The sequence below is a fragment of the Choloepus didactylus genome, chromosome 5, assembly GCF_015220235.1.
Source record: "Choloepus didactylus isolate mChoDid1 chromosome 5, mChoDid1.pri, whole genome shotgun sequence".
In the NCBI taxonomy this organism is placed as follows: Eukaryota; Metazoa; Chordata; class Mammalia; order Pilosa; family Megalonychidae; genus Choloepus; species Choloepus didactylus.
Genome location: NC_051311.1, coordinates 131298844 through 131326363, shown reverse-complemented (window position 1 = coordinate 131326363; position 27520 = coordinate 131298844). Strand labels below are relative to the sequence as shown.

Here is a 27520-nt window from a genome sequence, read left to right as displayed (position 1 = left end):
CTTGATAGTCATTTTCGTCTCCAGTTTCCCTCTGCACCCTTTTCTGCCCTGCTTAGAACTACGTGATTGAAGCCCCATGGTTCTCTGGACTGAGGGTTTGGCTGACAGGAGGCACTGCCAGGAGACAGAGAGGCTGAAGGAGAGAGGTGGGGTGTTTCTCACTCCAGCTCTCTCCCTGCTAGAACATGATTTGGCAGTGGCTATGCTCCTCTGCCGAAGGCCCGCTCCTATAGGTTGGCTCTCTCCCAAAACTTCATTTCTCAGTATTTCTAGTAACTGCTCCTCCCCTTCCTTCACCATCTCTGGTTGATTCCCTTACCCTTCTTGCCCATTCCATGAAAACACGCTCTCCATTAAACGCTCCTCCTAATCCGCTTGAATTTGCCATTTTCTGCTGAGACCCTGACTGATACACAGTGACCTTCAATTTATAAATCTAAAGTGATATTCTCATTACAAATTCTACTTTTTAATGAGAGATAACATGGTTAATTTCAATGCATAGAAATATTTCCTTCTTAGAAAAAGAATGGAAGAAAGCTCAACATACGTTCAGCTTCTTCAAGGAAATCCAGAGCCTGAGAAGTAAACTGTTACCAACAGTTATTTTCTGATAGGAAAAAAACGGAATAACGATTGATAATTGGGGTTGAAGAGTGACTTTCATTTTTTTCTACAGTATTCTGTATTGTTTAATATTTTTCAATGAGAATACCATATTGTGTAATTTGAAGATATTTAGAAAAGGTATTATAAAAAGAAAACAAAATAAAGAAACCTCATTCAAGTAAATTGAAAAAAATGTTTCATTTATATTCCTAGACTTTTATTGAAGATCCTGAAAGACTACACATATTTATGATGTTCCTACACACATATACATCAATAGGTCCTTTACTTCCAAATAAGAAAATAATACAAATACCAATTTTAAAGGCAATCATATTATATATGTTATAGCATATTTCTATAACTGAAATGGTGTCTAATCACTCATACTTTGTAAAATTACATATCCAGATCTAAGAGAGCTGAGACCTGAAATAAGATTTAGAAATTGAAAAACCATTTTCTGAACAGACCTTAATAGCACTCCATGACTGAGTAGTTAGGAAGTCAACAGGACTCAGGTAAGTGTGTTCAACTGTGAATCGAAGCAGGAAGTCCAATTCAAGGGGGTCTATCTCTTTCTTTCGCAACAAAATCTTAAAAGTACATAAAATTGAAAATGGTCATTCAGTTAACATCCCAACTATGATTCACAGGAGGCAGTCACCATTAAATAGACATTACTGAATAGGCTGAACCAAGGCTGCTGAGAATTCCTGTAACTGTTATTCTGTATCTGAAATAAGGTATCTTAGATTATGTTGATGATCTCAAAACCATTCATGGAAATCTAATATAAAATAATTGCAAAGGCTTATTTATTCCAATTCTAAGACATGCTTATCAGCAGCATAGTTGAAACATGCTTTGATATTTAGTTTTCAGTGTTAGATCACACTTGTCTTAAAATTTTATATATAAAATGAGAAAGCCTCGGTAACAATGGACTGAATTATTAAACAGAAGGTTGAATTAGCATTACATGTTAGTCCTGGGATAGAAATGATATCCAATATACTACTATTGGATGTATGAAAGTTTTGTTTTATATGTGAGTTGATATTGAGAAATTAAGGAAATTATTGTTTTCTGCATACTACTAAACAAATACATCATGAACTGGAACATACTTTAGACTTTCTACTTAAAGAACCGATAATAAGTCCATACTACTCTTGGGGGCACAAATGAAGTATTCATTATTCTCACATGGAAACTGTAACACACTACAAAGTTAAGTAAATATTTTGAATTTTTTGCTATTTGAAAATTCTAGATATTTTCAAAATACATTATGGGTCCTAACATGCATCAAAATAATATTTTATTGGATAAGTAATTTTTCTTAATTCAATTTATTTCAACAAACAAGTAATGCCAGGATATGAGGCTTTGCTTTACATAGATTGTCAGGTCTTGAGATAGATTATAATTCACCTATGACTTCCAAAGGGAGGTTGTAAAGAGACACACACGCACATGTGCATATATCATGCATCAAAATTCCTGGCCTTCGACAGTTTTACTATTAATGCCAGTATGTACAATATTTGTTTTGTAATGCTTTGCTCCTATTTATCACATCCATTAGAAAACACCTACACCCATATATTCTTACCCAATCCAAAGGAATCTATGAATGTCAACAAAACAGAATGAGAAGTAATAGCTTGTCATTATTAACTACAGGCATTTATAAAATGCCTCTGTGTGCAAGGCTCTTTAGAGGACACACAATAAATAAGACATGGACCTTTCTTGAAAGTTTGGACTGACATAAGTTCACACGCAGAGACACCAAGGAAAACAGGTCTATCTGAAGGTGCATCTGGGAAACCTGGAGCTCTTGGAGAAATTCCTAGGAACATTTGGAACAGCATTCATAACCCTGATCTCAAAGAACGCTCCAGGCAATACCTGGGAGGCTCTTCATGGGGTCTGAGAAGGGGAGGAGAACGTTTCATCCATTCTTCAGGGGCTCCCAGGGCATGCCCGCCCTCCAGCGCACAGGGATCCAGCCGACAAGCCCAAGGTTGCCGGATGCCCGAGCTCCCTGCAGGGAATGCAGCTTCTTCATGTCACCAAGGGCATCCAAAACAGGTGTCTACGCTTTCCAACAGCAGACGTGAAACACATAATAAACAGCGGTATCTAGCTGTGGTTCGGGGTCTGCTTTCGAGTGACCGATTTCCTCACCTGAAAAGCCATCTGGGCCAGGAAGGTGAGTCTGTCCTTCTGAAACAGAGCCTGGCTGGCATAGAGGAAGACAGTGTGGGTGACGCTCTCTGTCAGGCTGGAGATGCGCGCCGGCACACCCTCCACCTTGTCAGCCTGCTCCATCGCTCTGTGGAACAGCACGCTGAAGGCCTGGGGGATTGAATGGGACTGTTAAAGGGTCAAAACAGGTGTCTGGAGGTCTAGCAAGCCCCAGAGACACAGGGCTACAGTTTAAGGTTCATCTGTGTGGAGAGAGAAGACAGGAGTTTTGTGAGGTTGTATGAGCTCTTAGAACAGTTCCTGGCACCTGCTAAGTGCTCATTAAATGTTAGCTGCCATTACTAGATTAGGACTCCTGTTATTCCATAAAATCTACCACATCTCCTCCCCAGCTTTGGTATGTTCAGGCCAACTGAATTGCACCGTCCTCTCTCCTTTTACCCATATACTTTTGGGCTGCCCTTTGGTAGTCTGTTCTCCATTTTGAAATCATTCTTGATATTTGTTTATTAACCTATTTCATGCCTTGGTAATAATAGGGCTGGGTGGATTTTATATAATCTATATCTGTATATTTTTTGGCTGGTGGACAGGGATCAGAGACCACATATTGATTTGTCTTGAAGTCTGTATTTTGAGTGAAAGTAAAACCTTACAAGGACTGATATATGCAGTAACTACTGGTAAGATGGAATTTAAGAAGTACTAATTTGATGTATTTCCATCATCCCAAAAAGTTCCCATGTGCTCCATCACACCCAACCAAGTACTACCATGTCTTCTGTCACTATTGGTAAGTTTTACTTTTTCTGGACATTGACCTAAATAGGATCATCCAGTATAAACTCACTTGTCTCTGACTTCTTTTTCTCAACATAATGCTCTGTGTTATACCCATGTGTTGTATGTAATAATAGTTCATATCTATACTGCGAGTTGTATCTCACTATATGGATATACCGAATTTGTGTATCTATTTACTTGTTAGCTCTTTGGGTTGTTTTGAAATTTTGGCTACTAAAACAAAGTTTCGAAGAATATTTACGAACAAGTTTTTGTGTGGACATATGTGTTTATTTCTCTTGGGTAACATCCAGAGTAAAATTGCTGGATCAAATTGTAAATGTACATTTAACTTCATAAAAAACTGCCAAACCATTTTCCAAAATGGTTTGCATTCCCACCAGTAATGTGAGACAGTGCAGTGTTTCCAAATCTATGCCAATACTTGATACTGACAGTATCCTAAAATTTTAGCTCTCCTAGTGGGTATATAGTAATATCTCCCTGTATTTTTATTTTCCATGTCTCTGGTGACTATTGAGCATTTTTAATGTGCTTATGGACAATATGGATGTCTCACTATATGACATGTCTGTTCAAATCTTATCTATATTTTAATTGAGTTATTTGTTTTACTACTGAGTTGTAAGAGTTCTTTATATATATTCTGGATACAAGTTCATTGTCAGATACAGGTATCGTGTATATTGCTTTTATTGGTCTGTGGCTTGCCTTTTCTTTTTCTTAACAGTGTGTTTTGAAGAGTATAAATTTTAAAATTCAATAAGGTCCAATTTATTATCTCTGCCCAAACAAAAGCCGCAAGCTTGTCTATTTTTTTCTAGACATTTTATAGTTCAGCTGATTAACTTTGAATTTTGTGTATGATGTGATATACTAGTTGAAGTTCATTTTATTTCATGTGGCTATCTGTTACAAAGACCATCCTTTCCCTATTGAGTTGTCTTTCTACCATTGTTGAAAATCAATTGACCACACAAGCGTGGGTCTATTTCTGGACTCTCTATTCTGTTCCACTGATACATGTATTTAACTTTAGGCCAGCACCACACTATCTGGAGTAGTGGAGGTTTATATTAAGCCTTGAAATCAAGTATTTTAAGTCCTTCCGCTTTGCTCTTCTTTTTCAAATTTGTTTAGCTATTTTAAGCCCTCTGCATTTCCACATCAATTTTGGAATCAGCTTGCCAATTTCTACAAAAAAGGTCTCCTGGGATTTTGGTTGAGATTGAATTGAATCAATCAATCATTCTGGAGAGAACTGATATCTTAACAATGAGTGTACCAATCCATAACCAAGGTATCTTTGTTATTTAGGTCTTCCTTAATTTCTCTCAACACTGTTTTGTAGTTTATAGTATACAGACCTTGCTTACATTTTGTTAAAATTATCCTTAAGTGTTTCATGTTTCTGGAGGCTATTGTAAACAGTGTTTGCTTATTAACTTTATTTTTCCAATTGTTTGTACCTTGTATGCAGAAATACAATGGATTTTGTATATTGACCTTATACCCCATAATCTTGTTAAAAAGTCGTTTCTTATTTCTAGTAGCATTTTTATAGGTTTCTTAGGATTTTCCACATATATGATTAGATACCCTGTGAAAAAAGACAGTCTTTTTTCTTTTTAAAATCTCTTTGCCTGTATTATCTTATCGTGCTGGCTATAACCTCCAGCCCAATGCTGAATAGAAGTGAACACAGACATCTTTGTCTTGTTCTCAATATTAGAGGAAAGCATTCAATATTTCAACATGAAGTATAATGTTATCTCTAGGTTTTTGGAGATGACCTTTATCATGTTGAGAAGTTACTTTCTCTTCCTGGTTCACTGAGAGACTTTTTCTTTTTGTAATTATGAATTGGCATTGAAATTTGTCAGATTCTTTGTATCAACTGAAATGATCATATGATTTTTTCTGTTTTATTCTGTTAAAGTGGTGAAATATACTGCATGGTTTTTGATGATTAGATCAACTTGCATTCCTAGCATGAATTCCACTTGGTTATAATATAATTATACTTTATGTATATGGCTGCATTCAGTTTGCCAATCTTTGAGAAGTTACACATCTAACTAAGTTCATGAAAGGTATTGCTCTATACTTTTCTTTTCTTGTAATGTCTTAGTCTGGTTTTAGTATTTGGGTAATATTGGCCTTCCACTACTAATTTTATTTTATTTCATTATTCTTCATATACACTGTCCCAGTTCCAAAATCCACACACACTATGCTTCTTAGTATTTTTGCACTATATGCATACTACTAGGAAAACTACTAGTTATACTTGACTGTCTTCTCTTTGTCACTGTCTGCATCCAATCCATTTCCAAGAGCTGGTGATTCTAGCTCCAAATCATATCATAAGTCTGTTCACTTCTCTCTGACTCTTTGTTCACCACATCAGTTTCATCCTTAACACCTTTCCATGTCAATGGCTTCTTGTTGCACAGAAAACAATCCAAAATCCTTCACATGGCCTATAAAGGCCCACATAATCTAGCCCTTACCTACTTCTCTAGATTCGTCGCTTACCACCTGCTCCCTCCCTGACTCATTATCTTCCAGCCACACAGATTCACTTTACTACCCTGAATCTCCAAACTCTTTCATGGCTCACACATCCTGTTTTCTCCGAACACTCTATCCCAACTCCTCACATGTCTATGTCCCACTTATACTTCAGGAATCAGGTAAAATGTCACTTCCTCAGAGTGGCCTTCCCTGCATCTCCAGTGTAAAGGAGCTCCCCTCCCTCCCCGCCCGTGCTATTCTCTCTCATTGTACTTATCACTTTTGTAAATTTAAATATATATATCTGTTTTTTCACCACTATATACTCAATGACCAGCACACCAGCAGGCACAATGATGGATCTTAAAAAATATTAGATTAAAAAGTGGCTGACAGAAGGAATGAATACTACCTAGGACAGAGTGATGCAAGGTAAAAAGTATGTGCTTTGGAAACAGACAGACATAGGTTCAAATCCTGCCTCTTAGGATTACAAAATGTGAATTCTTGGGAAATTTATTTAAATTCTGAGAATGATAATTTTCTTTTATTTTTTTTTTTTTAAATGGGGATAAAATTATGTACCTTGTTTGGATGCTACAGGAATTAAAGTGAACCAATGTATATAAAAGTACATGGTGTGTTATAATGGCTTAATAAATGGTTGTTCTTAAAGAATAAACAGTTCTTACTGTTCCTCCATCTTTACCAAAGATATATGGGAAATCTCTTTATAAAACATCTACAATTTCACACAGAAAGAATAGGAACCTTAGAAGAATTCCCTTATATTTAATAAACTCCTTAAGATTCTGTTTATGAAACAATGCACAGTGTACTCAGATGTCACATCGACAGTTTATGTCAAAGCTTTGTTAAAAAGTCTAAGTTAAATTTCCTGAGAGAATCAGGATTTTTTGTTTGTTTGTTTTTGCTTTTGCCCATGATTTCCTTTTGCTTGTGTTTCCTTACTGGGTGCACTGATTGCTTAAAAATAAATTCCATGTTTACTTCCAGAAACATAATGAAGTCCTGAACTTTTAAAATGTTCTCAGCCTGTTCAGCATTACCTTCAAGGAGAACTGATAGATGGGGTTGATTTTTCTGAGATCATTAATAACGAAGTAAAGAAGAGCTGCTCTTGCTGCCACTGGTCTGTAGCTTTCTCGGGCCTCGTTGATTTTTGTTTCATTTTCTTTGGCTTCAATCACCTATGTTGTGATAAAAAAAAATTCCGTTACTTACTCTTCATATTTGCTTTATTTTTCCAAGAGATGGAAGGGACATATCTGAAATGAGAAATTTTTAATATCAGAATTAATGACATGAGTGGCATCTACGTGCTTAAGCTTTTCTAAGATTATCAAATTAATATTTTAAAATAAAAATTTTCATAAACTTAGTTTTCAGTGAGAATGGACAATATCTCTTTAGCTGTTCTATAAGTTACAGATTAAACAATTCTGATTGTGTTTGGCTCAACAGAATTTGTCCCTGAGTAATGTCACCTTTCTCCCTCCCCTCTCACTTTCAGGGGTTAATAACCCAGCTATATCACCTCCCAGGGATGGCTCTTAAAAGTCTGCTGGGTCAGTTCAATGCCAATAACTTTATTGGTTAACCAGGTATACAAAAGCAGCCAAGGTCAATAATAAATCCAATAGCTATGCTTTCTAAAAAGCCTTTATATTAAGACTCTCATGACCATCTACTTCTGACTTTGCGAAAGATCATCCATATGCTCATATATTTCCATTTAGTTTATCTTTATGTATTAGCCTCTGAGTACCCTTGAGGGATAATTAAAAAAAAAAAAAAAACCACCACCACCACCAGCTAACATATCATTTTTATTCAAGGCACAAACATCTATTTCTTTTATCTAGGACTACTGTTAGTCCTATAACTTCGTAAGATGGTATTTTCCTTTAATTTCTACAGACTTGATTCATACTTGTGTATAAAAAGATATAAAGAAAATCCAGTGCAGAGAGGGAAGTTACTACTTGACTATATATTAAGAAGATAGGGAGAGACATTTTCAGAGGCAATTAGAAGTTAGTTAACTTCAAAGCTAAGACCTAATTTTGTTAATTGCTCTAATCTTTACCATCTTAGGAGTCACCTAGAATTTGCTTACTTAAATGGATAGAGTAATTTGGGTTTCCAATTCCTTACTTAAATTAAGGCAAATATATTGGATATGTGGTGACAGACTCTGTTGGGTAATTAATAGGTTACTTACTAATGGGGACATTCAAGAAAGTAAAGAAGGGTTCTTCTCATATTGAAACACTGGAATTAAAAGGGTCAATGGCCAATCATGAAACTCAAAAGTACACACCAAGTGTAAGGCACATTGGGACACACTGGATATTCAGCAGGAAGCCTGCTCAATGAAAATTTTTACTGGCTTTTAGGAAATGTCAGTTTTCCCGGGTGAATAATGCATTTTTGGACAGCAGGAGACCACTCCTTGCTCAGTCACTCACCACCGAAGGCCTATAAACAAAACTTCAGCTCTTAAGTATTTCTCTGAAATGTACAGCAGTCTGGGAAACCTACCGTGAGACTGCAGGATCTCAGTTTGCTAGAGCTGGATGCCAGAAAATGCCAAGCATTTTTAGATGTTAGACCATATAAGCCAACAGGCCCTGATTTTCTTCAAATTTGGTCACTTAGAAAAAAAATAATGAAAACATAGCCTGACATGGTCTAATTTAAACGACTGGCTCTCAGTTGCATTAGGAGAAACTCAAGTTTGATCATCTTCATCTCCATTCAGTATCCCAAACGGTCCAATTTTTAAGGACACTTTATTAACTGACCCAAACTCAACAGCAAATTAGGCCTCTTGGAGGAATTTCTAAGTTTGATTAGGCTTTCACCTGAAGCTCTTCATTCAGTAGAGCCTCAGGTGTCCTACCTTGCGCTCTATCTCCGCTGCAGTGGCCTTTGTCATCTCCAGTCTCTCCACCAGTTCAGTGTCATCTAAAAAGCTGCCCTCGGCTGCAGAAAGGCGCAGAAGGAGGTCGTCCTCCAGGTGCTGCAGCTCAATCTTAAAGTCATTTTGGTGCTTTGTCAAAACCAGCTAATACAAACAAGAGAAGTGCAAGAAATGGTAGTTGAACAGATATTTATAGTAGGCAGTTTCCTTAACCATACATTTCATGGAATTTGAATATAATGAATTACACTTAACATTAAAACCATACTAACCATAATTTAAAAAAAAATTCTTTTTAAAAGTTCAGCAGGCCTGGTAAGAACTGGTTGTCATCTAGGATCTGGAATAATGAACATTTATCACAACTATTTTATCAAAAACCTATCAGAATAATTTGTTTAAAACAATATCAGATCAACTACCTACTGTTGGTCTGAGGCCAGGCCTGCAAAGGATTGGATGGTATAGTAAGAAACAGGCCCCATCCAAGCTCAGTGATCTTCCTTTGCATCACTGCAAGAGGGGCAACATTACAACTGTGATACAACAGGAAAAACACAGCACCACTCAGGATGAATTCCAGCCAAAAATCAGCTGAATCAACCCAAGCTCCTAGATTGAAATATCAGTCCACAGAAAAGTATTGCACATAGAAGAACAAGTTAAGCCATACCACAAGAAAGCAATGAGCCCAATCCAGAATGTAGGGCTTTCTACAGGACAAATGACTCAGCTTTGCTAAGAAACCAGTGGCATTAAAAAAAAAAAAAAAAAAAAAAAGAGGAGGGAGGGCTGTTACAGAATAAGAGAGACTAAAAAGATTTAAGGATCATCTGCAATGGAAGGACACTGTTCAGCTCTTGATTCAAGCAAACAAACTGTAAAGGACATTTCTGAGACAATTGGGGATATTTAAATATGGAATAATTAAATATGGAATATTTAAATGTGGGAATATCTATGGACAATTGGGAAATTAAAATGATATTTAAATATTTAAATAGGGAATATTTACATAAAGAAGATATTAAGGAATTATTTGAATTTTGTTAATGTAATAATGGCAAGGTGATTTATATATTTATGTATATATAATTTAAAGTTCTTAGGTATTAAGAGATGCATCCTGAACTATTCACAGGTGAAATGAGAAGAGGTCTAAGAATGTGAGTTTAATTTAAAACACTTAAGAGAAAGTTTAGTTAATAGTAATGTGCCTCTGTTAGTTTCTTAGATTTGACAAATGTACCAAGGCAATATAAAATAAAATTAGCCACAAAAATATTAAAACTAATAAAATGAGCTCAACAAGGTTGCAGGATATAAGATCAGTATTCAAAATTCAATCAAATTGCTATACATTATAAATGAACAACCTGAAAGTAAAGCTAAGAAAACATTTTTATTTACAATAGCATCAGAAAGAATACATTTAACACATGAACAACACAGAAACATTCCCCCCACTGATTTACAGATTCAGTGCAATCCTCATCAAAATCCTAGTTGTATTTATTTGCAGATACTGACAAATTCATCTTAAAATTCATATGGAATTTCAAGGGACCCAGAAGACACAAAACAATCTTGAAAATGAAGAATAAAGTTGGAAAGCTCACACTTCCCAAATTCAAAATTTACTACAAAGCTACAGTAATCAAGACAATGTGGTACTGGCCTAAGAACCAACAAAGAAATCAATGGAACATAATTGGGAGTCCAAAAATATACCTTTACATTTACAGTCAATTCATTTTCAACAAGGGTGTCAAGACAATTTGAAGGTGAAAAAATAGTCTTTTTAACAAATGGAGCCAGGACAACTGGATGATCACAAGCAAAAGAATGCAGCTGGACCCCTACCTCACACCACACACAAAAACTAACTCAAAGCGGATCAAAGATCTAAATTGGACTTCATCAGAATAAAAAAAAGTATGTGCTTGAAAGGACACCACCAAGAAGTAAAAAGACAACCCACGTTATAGGAGAAAACATTTGCAAATCACATATTTGATAAGGCTTTAGAGCATCCAGAATATGTAAAGAACTCCTATCACTCAATAACCACAGTAAGATACCAGTTCACATTCATTAGGATGGATATTGTTTAAAAAACAAACAAACAAAAAAATACAAACTGAAAGTAAAAAATGGAGAAATAGGAACCCTAGTACATTGTTGGTGGGAATATGAAATGATGCAGCTACTGTGGAAAATAGCTTGGCACTTCCTCAGAAAATTAAACATATAATTACCATATGACCCAGTAATTTTACTTCTAGCTCTATATCCAAAAGAATTGAAAATGGGGATATGAACAGATATTTGAACACCAATGTTCATTGTGGCATTTTTCACGTAGCCACAAATTTGAAGTAACCCAAATGCCCACCAACAGATGAATGGATAAACAAAGCATGGCATATACATACAGTGGAATACTATTCATCCATAAAAACAAATGAGGAACTGATACATCCTACAATATGGATGAACCTTGAAGACTTCATGTTAAGTGCTAGAAGCCAGAAAGGACAAATAATGTATGCTTTAACAAATACGAAATAACTAAGCAAATTCACAGAGATAGAAAGTAGATCAGGTTACTGAGTGCCAGGGTTGGGCAGAGGATTGAGGAGTTATTGCTTAATGGGAACAGAGTTTCTGTTCAGGATGATAAAGAAGTTTTGGTAATGGATGGTGGCAATAGCAGTACAATATTGTGAATGTAACTAACATCACTGAATTGTACCCATGAAAATGATTAAAATGGGAAATTTTGAGTTAAATGTATGCTACCACAACAAATATTTTTTAAAAAAGAATTTGAATAAACATTTTCCAGAGGAGATATGCAAATAGCTAATAAGCACATGAAAAGAAACTCAACATTATTAGTCATCAGACAAATGGCAAATCAAAACCATAATGAAATACCACTTCATATGCACTAGGGAGGATATGATCAAAAAGTTATAACAAAAAATTTGGGTAAGGAGGTGTAGAAATTGAAACACTCATAAATTACTGGTAGGATTGTAAAATGGTACAGCTGCTATGGAGACAGTTTGGCAGTTCCTTAAAGTGTAAAATACAGAGTTACCATATGATACAGCAATTCTACTCCTAGGAATATACCCAAAAGAAATGAAACATATGTCCACACAAACATCTGTGTATGTTTGTGGCAGCATTACTCATAATAACCAAACTGTAGAAAAAACCCAAAGGTCTCTTAACAGATGAATGGATAAAATAAAATATATATCCATAGAGTGGGATTATTATTAGTTATAAAAACGAATGAAGAACTAATATATTACAACATGGATGAATCTTGAAAACATTATGCCAAGTGAAAAAAGCCAGACACAAAAGGCCACATATCATATGACTCCATTTATATGAAATGTCTAAAATAGGCAAATCCATTGTGATGGTTAGGTTCATGTGTCAACTTGGCCGGGTGACCCAGCTGTCTGGTCAAGCAAACACTGGCCTAACAATTGCTGTGAGGATGTTTGAGGCTGGTTAATAAACCAACAGGCTGGTTTATTGGATCATCAGTCAATTGACTGCAGCTGTGACTGATGACTCACCAAAAGGCATGCCTTCCACAATGAGAGAATGCAATTGGCTGGATTTGATCCAATTAATCAGTTGAAGACTCATAAGCCAGACAGAGGACCTTCACTACTTCTTCGGCTGCCCAGGGAAGCATTTCCTGAGGAGTTTGTCAAAGTTGCCGGTTCGTTTCCTGAGGAGTTCATCGGACATCCTCCTTGGAGTTGACAGTTTGTTGATGGCTCTACAGAATTTGGACTTGTGCTTACCCACAGTTGCGTGAGTCACTTTTACAATTTGATAATCAGAGACACCTCTCATTGATTCTGTTTCCCTAGAGAGCCCTAACTAATACATCCATAGAGACAGAAAGTGTTTACTAGGGGCTTGGGTGAGGGGAGAATGGGGGGAGACAGCTATGTTTCTTTTAGGGTGATGAAACTTTTAAAATTGATTGTGGTGGTGGTGACATAATTCTGTGAATATACAAAAAAATCACATTGAATTATATATTTTAAAAGGTGAAGTTTATGGTATGTGACTTATATCTCAATACAGCCATTATAAAAATGGGGAAATAAGTCACAACTTCTTAATGAGTGGCACTGAATTATACTGAAGCAGAATTGCACTTTCAATAAATATTTCTATAGGTCTCCAAAAAACCAAAGATGATAACATTGGGGGAAACTGAAATTGGGTTAGAGGTTAGGAGTATATACAAGAACTCTCTGTGATATCTTTGCAACTTTTTTTGTAAATCTAAAATTATTCCAAAATAAAATGACAAAACATTTTTAAAATACTTGCGATAAAAATTGGGGGGGGGGTGATTAATTCCATGTGTCAGCTTGGTTAGGTTATGGTGTCCAATTGTTTGGTTAAGCAAGCACTGGCCCAGTTGTTACTTTGAGGGTATTTTGTGCATTTAAATAATTAGTCAATTGGGTGCAGCTATGGTTGATTGTATATACAATCAACAAAGGAGAGAGGTAAGACCTGCTCAAACCACCCCAGAAAGTCCAGAGGATACACCTTTTACCAGGACTGTGAGGAATAAATTTGTGAGTCTAGCTCCATCATCCTTGAAGAGCTCTGTGGTTGCTTTTCTCTGCAGGTCAGATACTACTGTGGGAACTGCTGCCACAGAGCTTGGATCCTTAAACACAATGAGGCTGATCAGATCCTGGGTTGGCAGGAGCCAACTGGTGGCACTTGATCCCCAAAGACAAGGTGGTGTGGCTACCATAATGGACAGAAGGCTCAAAGCAGCAGTCAAAATTGTCTGACTCGCAGAGACTGATGGCATTGGCTAGTAGATCATGGGGTACCTAGAAGTGAAATAGGTGGGCAGTCTACTAAATTCTTACTTGATCTGTATAAGCAGAAGAGTTCCAGGTCAAGTGGACAAAAATTGAACTTGAATCACAAAAACAGAGAGTTACAGACCCTCAATCAATTCCAAAACTTGAGATAGTTTACGGACCCAGGACTCCTTGAAGGAGGGGAAGGCCATGTGCCCTAGGGGAAGGACCCTGTGCACTGCCAAAACTTTAATCTTCCTCCCAGCCCTCCCCAACGAGACCTACAGACCATCACCAGGTTAACTGTGCACTGGTGAAAAGGAAATGATTAGACATTTCAGGGATTATTGGGCACTGGCACTGAACTGACATTAATTCCAGGAGATCTAAAACACCCATGGAGGTTTTTAACTAATTTCTTTAATTTGTGTACATTTGAAAGTTTTATTTATAAAAGGTAAAAATAGAGTGCCAAACCTTTTGGAATAAAGAAAACATGGAGAAGTATGTTTACTATGACAAAACTGCTTACAGATATGTTAATCTGGTGCTGGAATATGGACACGTCCCTCCTCCAGCGTGGCAGTACACAAGGCAGCAAGCCCATGGGCCCTTGAGCCCTGACCTGGTGGGTCACTCACTCCAGGCAGACCGAGCTGCCACTGAAGGTCAGCAGTGAGGCCTGCAGGGAGGCCCCAAGGAGCGGTGTCCGCTCACACCCAGCCTTCATCTCCTGGATTTGTACTGCTTCTTCACTGGTACAGCAGTATATTCAAGTGAAAGCAGTTTCAATTGAGTCTGAGCATGCGTCAGAATCACTTCAGGGCTTGTTAAAACACAGAGTGCTGGGCCCACCCCCTCAAAGTTTCTTATTTAGTGGGACCTGGGTGGAGCCTGAGAATTCACATTTTAGATGTTCCCAGGTGATGGTGATGCTGCTGGCCCAGGGACCACACTTTGAGAACCAATGATGGATACCAAGAATTGCAAACTTTTCCTGTAAATAGTCAAATACTAATATTTTTACCTTTGTAGGTGTGTAGGGGATCCCCATGACCACCCCCAGGTTTAATGATCTGCTGGGGGGATTCACAGGATTCAGTATATAGTTGTACTCACGGCCATGATTTATCACAGTGAAATGATACAAAGCACAATCCCACAAAGGGAAAGGGTGCATGGGGCGAAACTGGGGAAAACCAGGCACAAGCTTCCAAAAGTCATCTCCCCTTGGAGTTACAGAGGGCATGCTTAATTCCTCCACAAGTTGTAGCAACACACTGAGGTGTTACCAAGTAGAAAAGCTCATTAGAGACTCAGTGCCCGGGGTCCTTACTGGGGTGTGATTACGTAGCCATCCTCTGCCTAGCACAAGTCCAACTCTAGACATTCAGAAGGAAAGCAGGTGCTCAATATAAAGCATATTGTTTGCATAAGCAGTTTAGGCACAGTGAACCACTCTGATCAGTTAGCAAATGGTGAGAAGACTCTTGAAATCTTAGTCCCCAGCTACCAACCAAGGGCCAAACTTGTCAGCAGGCCTTTCGAAGGAGACCAGGCAGGCCTGCTCTGTGAAAACTCTGCAAAGCAGCCCACATGTTTTCGGTTGCAGCTACTTGGCTTTGCCATGGTGATGCAAAGCAGCCACAGATCATATGTAATGAATGAGCATGGCTGATTTCCAGCAACCCTTTATTCACAAAGACAAGTGGCAGGCCAGATTTGGCCCAGGGGCCACAGTTTGCGGACCCCTGATCTACATTAACAAACAGCATTCCAGATCAGTTTTTTGAAATGTGAATAATGGTGCTCACCTGTGGGAAGAAAACTCTTGGTTTTATAAATGTAATCTGCAGATTTCTAACAGCTGAAATAAGGATCTCTGTTTAAATTCCAAGTATATTTCATCTAAAAATTTTATGAAGTAGTATCATCGAACTTGCCCAAGTCAATAAATAAATTCTCTTTAATTTCCAAACCACAGAATTCTACCATTTCAATTTTCAAATTTATCTTTACCAAGTTGGGCATAGTATTCTTTTATGTATTTTAATCTCTATGTGCCATTATGTGTCCTTTTTTCTTCTTAATATTGTTTATCTGCCTCTCTTATTTTTAACTGATCCTTCTAGAGGGAGAAATACTACCTTAGTCCCCCCCCCGCAAAGAACCAGTTTTTTATTTCATTAATCTTCTCTACTGTGTCTCTATTTTCTGTTTTTACCTTTATTATTGACACCATTCTACATTTTTTAGGCTTACTCTGATATTCTTTTCTTGTTTCCTACATTCAATAATGAATTTAATAGTTTTCAATATTATTTATAATAAATGTACTTAAAACCATAAATTTCTCTTTAAATACAATTTGTCACCAGCATCAAGCCACTTAATTTTTCCAACCTTACTCTTTTACTCTTTCATTCATTGGCACTGGCTAAATTGGTTTGAATATTATCAGCTAACTTATCAAGGCACATTCCTGCCTCTGTACCTTTGTTTTCCATAACTGATAAGCCTCTGGGCTTGTCCTAGGCCTTCACCTTTCTGTGGCACAGCAGTAATTGCCCAGCATTTATCAGGAGTAACTTTGAATTTTTTTTTTTTTTTAACTTTTCACATACATTCTCATTTTTCTCAATGAGATTACAAGCTCCTGGAGGGCAGGAATCCTATCTTCTATTCCTATGTCTAGCAGTATAATGTGCAAAAAACCAGTTGCTTAATAAGAGTTGGTGGGCAATTTAAAATTCTTTACCTTCAGTTTCTCCAAATCTGGCCTTTCAATACTGACAACTTCTGCCAGCAGCTGGGCCTCCAGGCCGTCTTCTGTGACTGTGAAATTGAGGAGGGTTGTCTGGGCTTGTAATTCTGGCTTGTAGTGAGGGTTTGCCAGTTTTGTGTGAAGGATAAGGCGAAAGTTCTCGTTAAATTCACATTCTTTATCTCCAATCCTGATATACCTAAAAGGGGCACAATGCAGACATTCAAGAGATTCCCACAAACCACAATCGATAATAAGATGTCACTGTATTCCTGCATTCTGACAATGTACCTAGGTTGTAAGACTAGGTGATTCCGGATTTTTCACCTACCACCAAATCTCATAAAGTATAGGAGGGATAAACTATTGATTGAGTTTCCTCATATATAAAAAGGTGGTAATAGCAGTACTCACCTCATAGTGTTGCTCTAAGAATTAAATACAATAAATCATTTAAGGACCAATAACAAGAAGCACTGGCTTCCATTATAATTTCTATGATTAGAGATTACATTGCTGTTCTCTAAGGATAAAATAAAGTATGCATGTCTATGTTACTATATATGTGTATGTATATATGTACTACATATATACCTCAAGTTACTTTCCAATACTTTTTGCATTGGCTCATAACTGAGGTGTAAGATGCTCCCTTTGCGAAATGCATCTATGGGATATTCTAACCGGCCCCATTAGTACATGGGTGGGCTCTCAACAGTCTTGTTTGCGTTTTGCATTTCAGCTTCCCTGGTCATGGGACCAGGAATGAGCTCTGCATTCAAGCTGTTCCAATCGGAGTCACTTTTCCTGAGATTTGGCATGGGGACAAAAAGAAGCAAAAGTTGGAACTTCATTGCTAATCCTTGGGAGCCTCAACAACTCTAGTAGCTTATCTCTTTCCCTTGTAAATTATTTCTGTAAATAGTTACCTTAATTGTATTTAAAAATCCCAGCCTACCTTGTGATCTTTTACCTACCAGGAGCCTGCAAGACAGATCCAACAAAGGTGGTGGTGGGGGTGAGCGGGGGGCGCTTTTTTTTTTTTCCCACACATTAGACAGACAGACAGACAGGAACCGTGAATACTGGAACGTCTCAAACTTTTCTGCCAGAGGTCCAAACTTCATATGAATGAAAAATCACAGAAGAGGCCTAGGAGCATGGCTGAGCAAAGGGTGTCTTCTCAGTTTCCTATGTTATCTTAAAAACTCATGAAAATTCTGAATTCTTCCCTATCAGGAGTATAAAATATTTTAACTGTAGAAGTATCATAATATAATAGAATGTTATTCAAAGTCTGCAATATTTTAAATTTAAAGGTAAAATCTTAAATAATCCCTAGAAAAAGTATTTATTTCCTGACTCACTGGTTTATGGGTGAGATGTTATTTCATTCAATTTATTAATTTTGGAAAGCTGAGTAAATTCAGCATTTGGGCAATGTTCCTTTTTATCAAAATGTCACAATATCTGCAACAAACAGTGTTTGCTGTTTGGTTTTTTTTTTTTTAAATTGAGGAGAGTTACCCAGAATGTTGTAATATGGCAATGTTTTAGATTGTTACCAGTGGAAGTTGTATAATTGTGTCTTGCTCTGAGATGAAGTCATCTTGTTACATGGTGAAAAGGGCCTCTGATCCACTGGGCACTCTATTTTACTGGAGGAATTTTTGTGAAACCACTTTTTTAGTGTATAAAGATAGATGATAATTTGCTTAAATCACTAAAACTTTAATCACTTGGAAACGAACTAGGAATCTAAACAGACTGATCAGACTGGTGACTTGCCTTCATCCAACTCTCAAAATTTTGTTTCCATTGTGGTGATCTTGCATTTGCAAGAAAAATCTTCACAGTTGCTGATTTACTGTCTAACTTGAAAGAGAGCTGCCAAACATCCCAACTTTGGGAGACACTACTTATCATTAAGTCGAATGGTGTGAATTCATTCACTTTATCCAGTTTCAGTTTGTTTTTTCATTGTCAGGATATCCTCCCTTTAAATTTTCTCCAGGATGGAAAATAGCAGTTTAACTAGCAATGTATATCTGTACAGTAACATACCCCTTAAATTTTTTTTTTAAAGATGAGTAGTCATATCACTGTTTTTAAAAGAAACACTGAGAACATTAAAAGATGAACCACAGCCCAAGTGTTTTAAATGAGCCAGGCAGTAGCCACCAGTATATCCAACATGAATCCTCATTTTGCAGGTCATGGATCTGGCACCATCTGTTTACACATGTGTACATGTTTCCCCGTTGATAATATGTTCATTAAAATAATCATATCTCTTATTGAAAATTTCCCTTTTTTTTTTTTAATCATGAAACACATTGCAAACAAACACTCATTCATTCAAAAAACGCTTACCGAACACCACACCACTCCAGGCTGTCAGACAGACTTCTAAGCACTGGACAGAAGGCAATTACCAGGACAAGTAGGGTCTTGTATTGGCTACTTGGTATTGCCTTGGTATTATTCTACCTATAATAACAGGTACTATGGGCATAAAATTTTATATACTGATTCATTCATTCCTTTCTTTATCCAGTCAATAAATATATATCAAGTACCTACTATATGACAGGCATTTAAAAAACAAAGATCCACCCAATTAAAAAATGGGCAAAGGATCTGAATAGACATTTCTCCAAAGGAGATATACAGACTGCTGTAAATAAGCCTATGAGAAGATGGTTAACAGCATTAGCCACCAGGGAAATGCAAATCAAAACCACGATGGGATGCCACTTCATACCCACTAGGATGGATATAATAAAAAAGTCAGATAGTAAGTTTTGGTGAGGACGTGAAGAAACCAGAACCTTCACACCCTGCTGGTAGGAATAGAAAATAGTGCAACCATGTTAAAAAAAATAGTTTGGTCGTTCCTCAAAATGTAAACACAGAGTTACCATTGGACTGAGCAATTCCACTCCAAGATATATATCCAAGAGGAAGGCAAACATATGTTTATACAAAAACTTGTATCCAAATGTTTTTAGCAGCATTTTTTAAAATAGCCAAAACGTGGGAACAACCCAGATGTCCATCAACTGATAAATGGATAGACAAAATGTGGTATATCCATACAACGGAATATTATTTGGGCATAAAAAGGAAGAAATGATACATGCTGCAACATGGAGAAACGTTGAAAACATTACACTAAGTGAAAAAAGCCAGACACAAAAGGCCACAGAGTGTATGATTCAATTTATATGCAATGCGCAGAACAGGCAAATCTATAGAAACAGAAAGTAGATTCGTGGTTGCCTTGGGCTGGGGTGGGGGAGGGAATGAGGAGATTGGGGTTGATAGCTAAAGGGTACAGAGTTTCTTTCCGGGTAATTAAAAGGTTTTAAAATTGACTGTGGTGGTGGTTGCCCAACTCTGAATATACTAAAAACCAATTAATTTGTACACTTTATATGGGCAAATTACATGGTATGTGAATTATTTCTCACTAATGGTGTTTACAGAACACAAACAAACCAAAAGAATAAAGATCTATCAAGAGGTGAAGTCATTGACATTTGGACTCTTATTGATCCAGAAGGTAAGTAACCATGTTAACTGTAGTTTCTCAGAGGTTAGTACTCATCTTTTGAACATATTGAGGTGTGTCACGGGATGGTCTTATTCAACATAGAAACCATTTATCCTGCTTCTTTCTGATTGAAAATATATTCAACCATATCTACCACAGAGGGCAACATCAGAAGTTCTCCCATTATGTATGTGAGTTTCCCTTTCCAAGAGTTTGCAAAAGTGATCGTACAAGTAGCGCCAAGAAAATCTTAATTTGCTGGTGTTGTTCATATACTATTCTAAGCCCAGACTCCATTTCAAGATTTGCATGAATAGCTTTTAAAGAAAACATCAAGAGTGAAGGTTTTATGTAATTACTGCCTGGAGTTCTCACACATAAGAGATACCAAAGTTTATACTCACTTGCACCTCTACGATAACAAAACCCATACTTTAAATAAACTACTGTTTACATTCTATGGTCTTTTTTCAAACAGTTTTATTCACATACCATTCAATCCATCCCAAGTGTACAATCACTCCTGGTATAATCACATAGTTAGGCATTCACCACCACAATCTATATGAAAACATTCCCATTTCTTCTGAAAAGAAAGAAAAAACAATCCCATATACCTCCTTTATATCACCTCTTTTATTGACATTTAGTTTTGGTATTTTGCCTTTGTTACAATTAATAACAAAATATTGCAATGTTACTACTAACTATAAACCTAAGTTCTATTTTTAATATACCATTCCATTTTTAATACCTTGTGACAGTGACATACATTTGCTCTAGTTCATGTAAAAACTTTCTTATATTTGTACAGTTAGCCACTGTCATTGTCCAATCTAGGTTTTGTCAAGCTATATAGCGCCCATTTTTATCTGCTAGCTTTCCTTCTGATGATATACACGACCCTAGCCTTCCTCTTTCAACCATACTCACACTCAGCTTTGTTCATTTTACTTACAATATTGTGCTATCACCCAGTATTGTGTTATCCATTTCTGAACATTTACAATCAACCTTATTAAATGTTCTGTACTCCTTAAGCATCAATTACCCAATCTCTATTCTCTTTCTATCTTCTAATAACCAATGCTCTCAAATTTTAACTCTAACTGTTTGCTCATTATAATTGGTTTATATTAGTGAGACCATAGAGTATTTGACCTTTTGTTTCTGGCTTATTTCACTCAACATAATGTCCTCAAGGTTCAACCATGTTGTTGCATGCATCTTTACTTCATTCTGTCTTACAGATGCATAATGTTCCATCATAAGTATATACCACATTTGCTTATTAACTCATCAGTTGATAGACATTTGGACTCTTTCCATCTATTGGCAATCATGAATAATGCCACTATCAACATCGGTGTGCAAATGTCTGTTCATGTCCCTGCTTTCAGCTCTTCCAAGTATATACCCAGTGAAGGGATTGCTGGACGATATGGCAATTCTATACTCAAATTCCTGAGGAACAGCCAAACTGCCTTCCAGAGTGGTTCCATCATTCTACATTCCCACCAACAGTAAATAAGTGTAGCTATTTCTCCACATCCTCTCTAGCATTTGTAGTTGTCTGTGTTTTTTGTTTGTTTGTTTGTTTGTTTTTTATAATGGCCATTCTAGCAGGTGTGAAATGGTGTCTTATTGTGATTTTGATTTGCATTTCCCCAACAACTAGTGAAGTTGAGCACCTTTTCATATGCTTTTTGGTCATCTGCATTTCCTCTTTGGAATAGTGTCTATCCATGTCTTTTGCCCATTTTTTAATTGGGTTGTATTTTTGTTGTTGAGTTGTAGGATCTCTTTATACATTCTAGATATTAACCCTTTATTGGATATGTGGTTTCTGGATATTTTCTCTCATTGAGTATGCTGCTTTTTTACTTTCTTGACCAAGTCCTTTGATGCACAAAAGTATTCAATTTTGAGACGATCCCATTTATTTCTTCTTCCATTGCTTGCACTTTGACTGTAAGGTCTAGGAAACCACCTCCTACCACAAGATCTTTCCCTACATTTTCTTCTAAAAGTCTTATGGTCTTAGCACTAATGTTTAGGTCTTTGATTCATTTTGAGTTAATTTTTATATAAGGTATGAGACAGGGGTCCTCTTTCAATTTTTTGGATATGGATATCCAATTCTCCCAGCACCATTTGTTGAATAGGCTGTTCTGTCCCAGTTGAGTGGACTTGGCTGCCTTATCAAAAATCAATTGTCTATAGATGAGAGGGTCTATTTATAAACTTTCAATTAGATTCCATCAGTCAATGTATTTATCTTTATGCCAGTACCATGCTGTTTCGACCACTGTAGTTTTGTAATATGCTTTTAAGTCAGGAAGTGGGAGACCTCCAATCTCATTTTTCTTTTTCAAAATGTCTTTATCTATTTGGGGCACCCTGCCCTTCCAAATAAATTTGATTATTGGTTTTTCTATTACTGCAAAGTAAATTGTTGGGATTTTGATTGGTATTGTGTTGAATCTATAAATCATTTTGGGGAAATGAGAACACAACATATCAAAACTTAAGGGATACAGAAAAGGCAGTGCTGAGAGGGAAAGTTATTGCTCTAAATGCCTATATTACAAAAGAAGAGCAAAAACTGAGAACTTACCTGCACACCTGAAGGAACTAGAAAAAGGGCAGCAAACTAACCCCAGCGCGAACAGAAGGAAAGAAATAACAAAGATTGGAGCAGAAATAAATGAAATTGAGAACAACAACAACAAAAATAGAATCAACAAAACCAGGTTGGTTCTTTGAGAAAAGCAATAAAACTGATGGACCCTTAGCTAGACTGACAAAGAAAAAAAGAGAGAGGATGCAAATAAACAAAATCAGAAATGGGAGTGGGGACATTACTTTGGGGACTGACCCCACAGAAATAACGGAGACATTAAGAGGATACTATGAACAACTGTATGCCAACAAACCAGACAACTTAGATGAAATGGATAACTTCCTAGAAACACACAACCAACCAACATAACTTGAGAAGAAATAGAAGACCTCAACAAACCAACTGCAAGTAAAGAGGTTGAATCAGTCATCAAAAACCTCCCAAGAAAGAAAAGTCCAGGACCACATGGTTTCACATGTGAATTCTACTAAGAATTCCAGGAAGAGTTAGTACCAATCCTGCTCAAATGCTTCCAAAAAATTGAAGAGGAGGGAAATCGACCTAACTCACGCTATGATGCCCATCACCCTAATACCAAAGCCAAAGATACTATAAGAGAAGGAAATTACAGACCAGTTTCTTTAATGAATATAGATGTAAAAATCCACAATAAAATCCTTGCAAATTGAATCTAGAAACATACTAAAGAATTTTACACCATGAACAAGTGGATTTTCTTCCAGGTATGCAAGGGTGGTTCAACACAAGAAAATCAACTAATGTAACAGAACACACATAAACAAATCAAAGGGGAAAAACCACATGATCATCTTGATTGATGCAGAAAAGACATTTGGCAAAATTCAGCATCCTTTGTTGATGAAAACACCACTAAAGATAGGAAAAGAAGAAAACTTCCTCAACATGATAAAGGGCATAAGTGAAAAGCCCACAGCTAACATTATGCTCAATGGGGAAAGGCTGAAAGTTTTCCCTCTAAGATCAGGAACAAGACAAGGATGCCCACTGTCACCACTGTTATTCAACATTGTGCTGGAAGTTCCAACTAGAGCAATTAGGCAAGAAGAAGAAATAAAAGGCACCCAAATTGGAAAAGAAGTAAAACTTTCACTGTTTGCAGGTGATATGATCCTATGTGTAGAAAGTCCTGAAAAACCTACAAACAAAACTACTAGAACTAATATATGAGTTCAGCAAAGTGGCAGGATACAAGATCAATGCACAACAATCAGTACTGTTTCTATATACTAGTCATGAGCAATCTGAGGAGGAAATCAAGAAAAAAATTCCACTTACAATAGCAACCAAAAGAATCAAAGATCTAGGAATAAATTTAACCAAGGCTGTAAAGGAGCTATACACAGAAAATTACAAAACCTTTCTAAAAGAAATCAAAGACGACCTTAATAAATAGAAGGACATACCCTACTCATGGATTGGAAGACTAAATACAGTTAAGATGTCAATTCTATGATTTTTTTAATTGCCATTCCATCTTGGTTTGAATTCAGTCTGCCCTTGTGGAATGTCTTAGAGAGACATAACCTTCAGGATTTGCCCTCCTTTGGTTATGAGTTGTCACAGGGTTAAAGTTCATACTTCATAAACATTCTGTTTTAACCACTAACTTATGTTCCCACCTGAAAATGTTTACACTTGAAAAATTTTAATTTAAATGAAGACAACTGAATGAACCAAGCATACAATTTTCATTCCTGCTGTCTTAAGGGGCAGCTCATTGTGGCTGGATCAGGAACTGGGGTGTCTTTAGTTTACTAGGGCTCAAAAACTAGGTGGCTTAAAACAACAGAAATTTATTCTCTCACAGCTTTGGAGTCTAGATGTCTGAAATCGAGATGTCAGCAGAGCCACACTTGCTCCAGGGTCACTAGGGGAGACTCTTCCTTTGCCTTTTCCAGGTTCTGGTGGCTCCTTGGCTTCTTTTTTTGTCTCTTAAAGGCACCCAACATTGGATTTAGTGTCTACCCTAGTCCAGGACGACCCCATTCATCTGCAGAAGTCTTAATTACATCTGCAAAAGTCCTGATTCTAAATTCTGAGATTCCAGATAGACATATCTTTGGAGGGAGGAGAGGGACACCATTCAACCCATTACATGAGGTAAAAAAAAATGAAGTTAATTTTAAGATTTGTGTGCCGGGTTTGTGTATATGTACATGAAAATCAAAGCAAGCTACCAGTAAGATGACAAACTCGTTTTTGAAAGCGGTAGGTACGTCAGCCTCAGTGAGAAACCCCTCTAAAGCAGGGATTGACAGACTTTTTCTGTAAAGGGATAGGGAGTCAATAATCTAGGCTTTGAGGGCTACAGAGGTGTCTGTCATGTATTCTTCTTTTGTTTTTTGACAATCCTTTCAAAACTGTTCCTATCTCATGGGTCACACCAGAGCAGGCTGTTTGCCAGCTGTTGCTCTAGAAGATTGCACCGATTGGCGGTATTAGTCTCTTCTCAAGGTGATTGTAGCTAATCCCTCTGGATTTCCCAATAAAAGCAAGTTATAATTTTTCCAATCAGTCAGTATACATACCCACATTCCCCTCTTTAGGCTTTCAAGAAAAACGTATGAGACCAGCCAACATGGTGTGGGAGCTCTAACAATTTTGTTTCCTGGGAACAGGTGACAAAAACTTTTAAGGTTAAATTTTTTTAATTTCCCCAAATATTTGAGTTAGAGCAGTGCTCTACAAGATGCCTCTTGGATGACTTTGTGGCTTTCTCCCACGCACACCTACAAGTACTCTGATGCATTCACATACCCCAGTTGAAGAACTAGAAACATGTCTGCTTGAGGGACAGGTTTGATTTCTCTTTGTCAGGAGACAGAGTTAATCGAGGGAACTCTGCTATTTAGATTGAAATGAGTAGGCTGTCTGCCTATAAAATTGGTTTTTACATCTTGCTCTGAAACATTATTTTATAGGTTTAAATTTCCTAGGGATACTAAATTATCCTCAATTGGAGTGTTTATGATCTATGAAAGACAAAAATTGCATAATGACTCAGTGGGTTTTATCATTGCGACTAGGTTAATTTTTGGTTAATCTCCTATTTGGGAAAATTAAACAGACTGCTAATACTCCCTCATGATTTGAAGGATCCAAAAAAACAACGGACTTAACCAGAAGGGTGGGAAAAGCAAATAGAATCACTTTGTGGTTTCTGTGAAAGACACGAATTCAGAAGTTACGACTTCTAGAACACAAAACAGACAGTGTCTCTTGAACTTAAACTGAAATTCAGGAGCAACAGCAAGAGTGAAGACCAACACAAAACCTCAGAGGTACAGCTACCTTCTTAAGGCTATAGTTCCTAACCCGTTTTCCAGCCCTGCTTCCTCTACTGTCACTGCATCCCAATGAGAATCAAGAAGGAAACAGAGAGGGCCTGGGTAGAATCTCAGAATCTGGGGTGGAGTTGCTTCCCAAAGGGTCTCCATACATCCCCCCAAGGGAGTGAGCTCCTCTTCCTCCCTCTTCTTATTGGCTGAGAGTTGCTGGTTTGCAGGTGATCATGCAGTTTCAGGAGTGAAATAAAATTATTTTTCCCAGTACAAACTCTATGGTTTAACTGGCTAGGACATGGGGAGAGTAAAAACATTCACCTAGCAGAGTTATAATTTTAGAGCAAGAGGGGACCATAGAGATCATTCATCTGATTCCTTTTATGGACCCAAAGACTTTATCACTTGTCCAAGGTCACACAACTTAGTGGCAGAACTGGGACTAGAACCTGGGTCTCTCGACTCCTAGTGTAAAGCTCATTTCACTGCACCACATTGCAGGCTAATTTGTTCCATCTGATGGCTACAATCTGTACTCCGAGCATTTGTTGACCTGTGTTACCATTAATCACAAGAGGGTACTGAAAGAATGTGGTAGATTCAGTACCAGTGAATGGCCACTAGAGAAAAAACATAAAGACTCAGCTCATAGTACATGCCCAGTGATCTCTGGTTAGCAATTTTGTCCTTGTTTATGAAAGAGAATAAGCATTGACTTTGGCAGTGCCCACCTCTAATCCAAGAGCTATAATTTCTGATATACATAAAATGAATTATTTAATTTATAAAGTTTTTAAAATAAATCACTCCATGTATGTAAATATTTTCTATCTTCTGGCTTTCAGAAAGGAAAACAATATTTTAAGTGAAGCAAAACGCTCAATAGTTAGCTGAATGAATTATTTTATAATAAAGACAATCTTCTGCAAATGTATGTTAAGTATAAATTCAGCTTTTTACATGTCAGGCTGGCATAAAAATCAGATACATTGGGAATATCAAAATTCTTTCAAAGTTTATTCAAAACCCAGCCAAAAAGTGTCCTGGGATGAAAAGATCCCTAATATCTACAAGTCATAGAAGGTCATTATTCTTGCAGAGGACTGATACACAAATTATATGAAAACACTTGGAAATAATTTCTTGATTCATTTTCCCAGCCCTTCTGTGATGGACATGGGGAAACATTTCTCCCAAATATCAGCATCACCAGGAAATCAGATTCTCAGTGATTTGGGAGAGGCAGCATTATATGAATGTTACCAAGTTCAGAATCTAAAGTTGGAAAT

The 27520-nt window shown here is 37.0% G+C and overlaps 1 protein-coding gene across 1 annotated transcript in view; it reads right to left on the bottom strand.

Annotated features, from left to right (window-relative positions):
• Positions 1-27520, bottom strand: part of DNAH11 (dynein axonemal heavy chain 11) — a 415753-nt gene that overhangs the window by 51556 nt on the left and 336677 nt on the right. Inside the window, 5 exon segments of the mRNA XM_037836873.1 lie at positions 1083-1205; positions 2806-2976; positions 7218-7358; positions 9074-9238; positions 16724-16928. Coding sequence (XP_037692801.1) covers positions 1083-1205; positions 2806-2976; positions 7218-7358; positions 9074-9238; positions 16724-16928 — 805 coding nt within the window.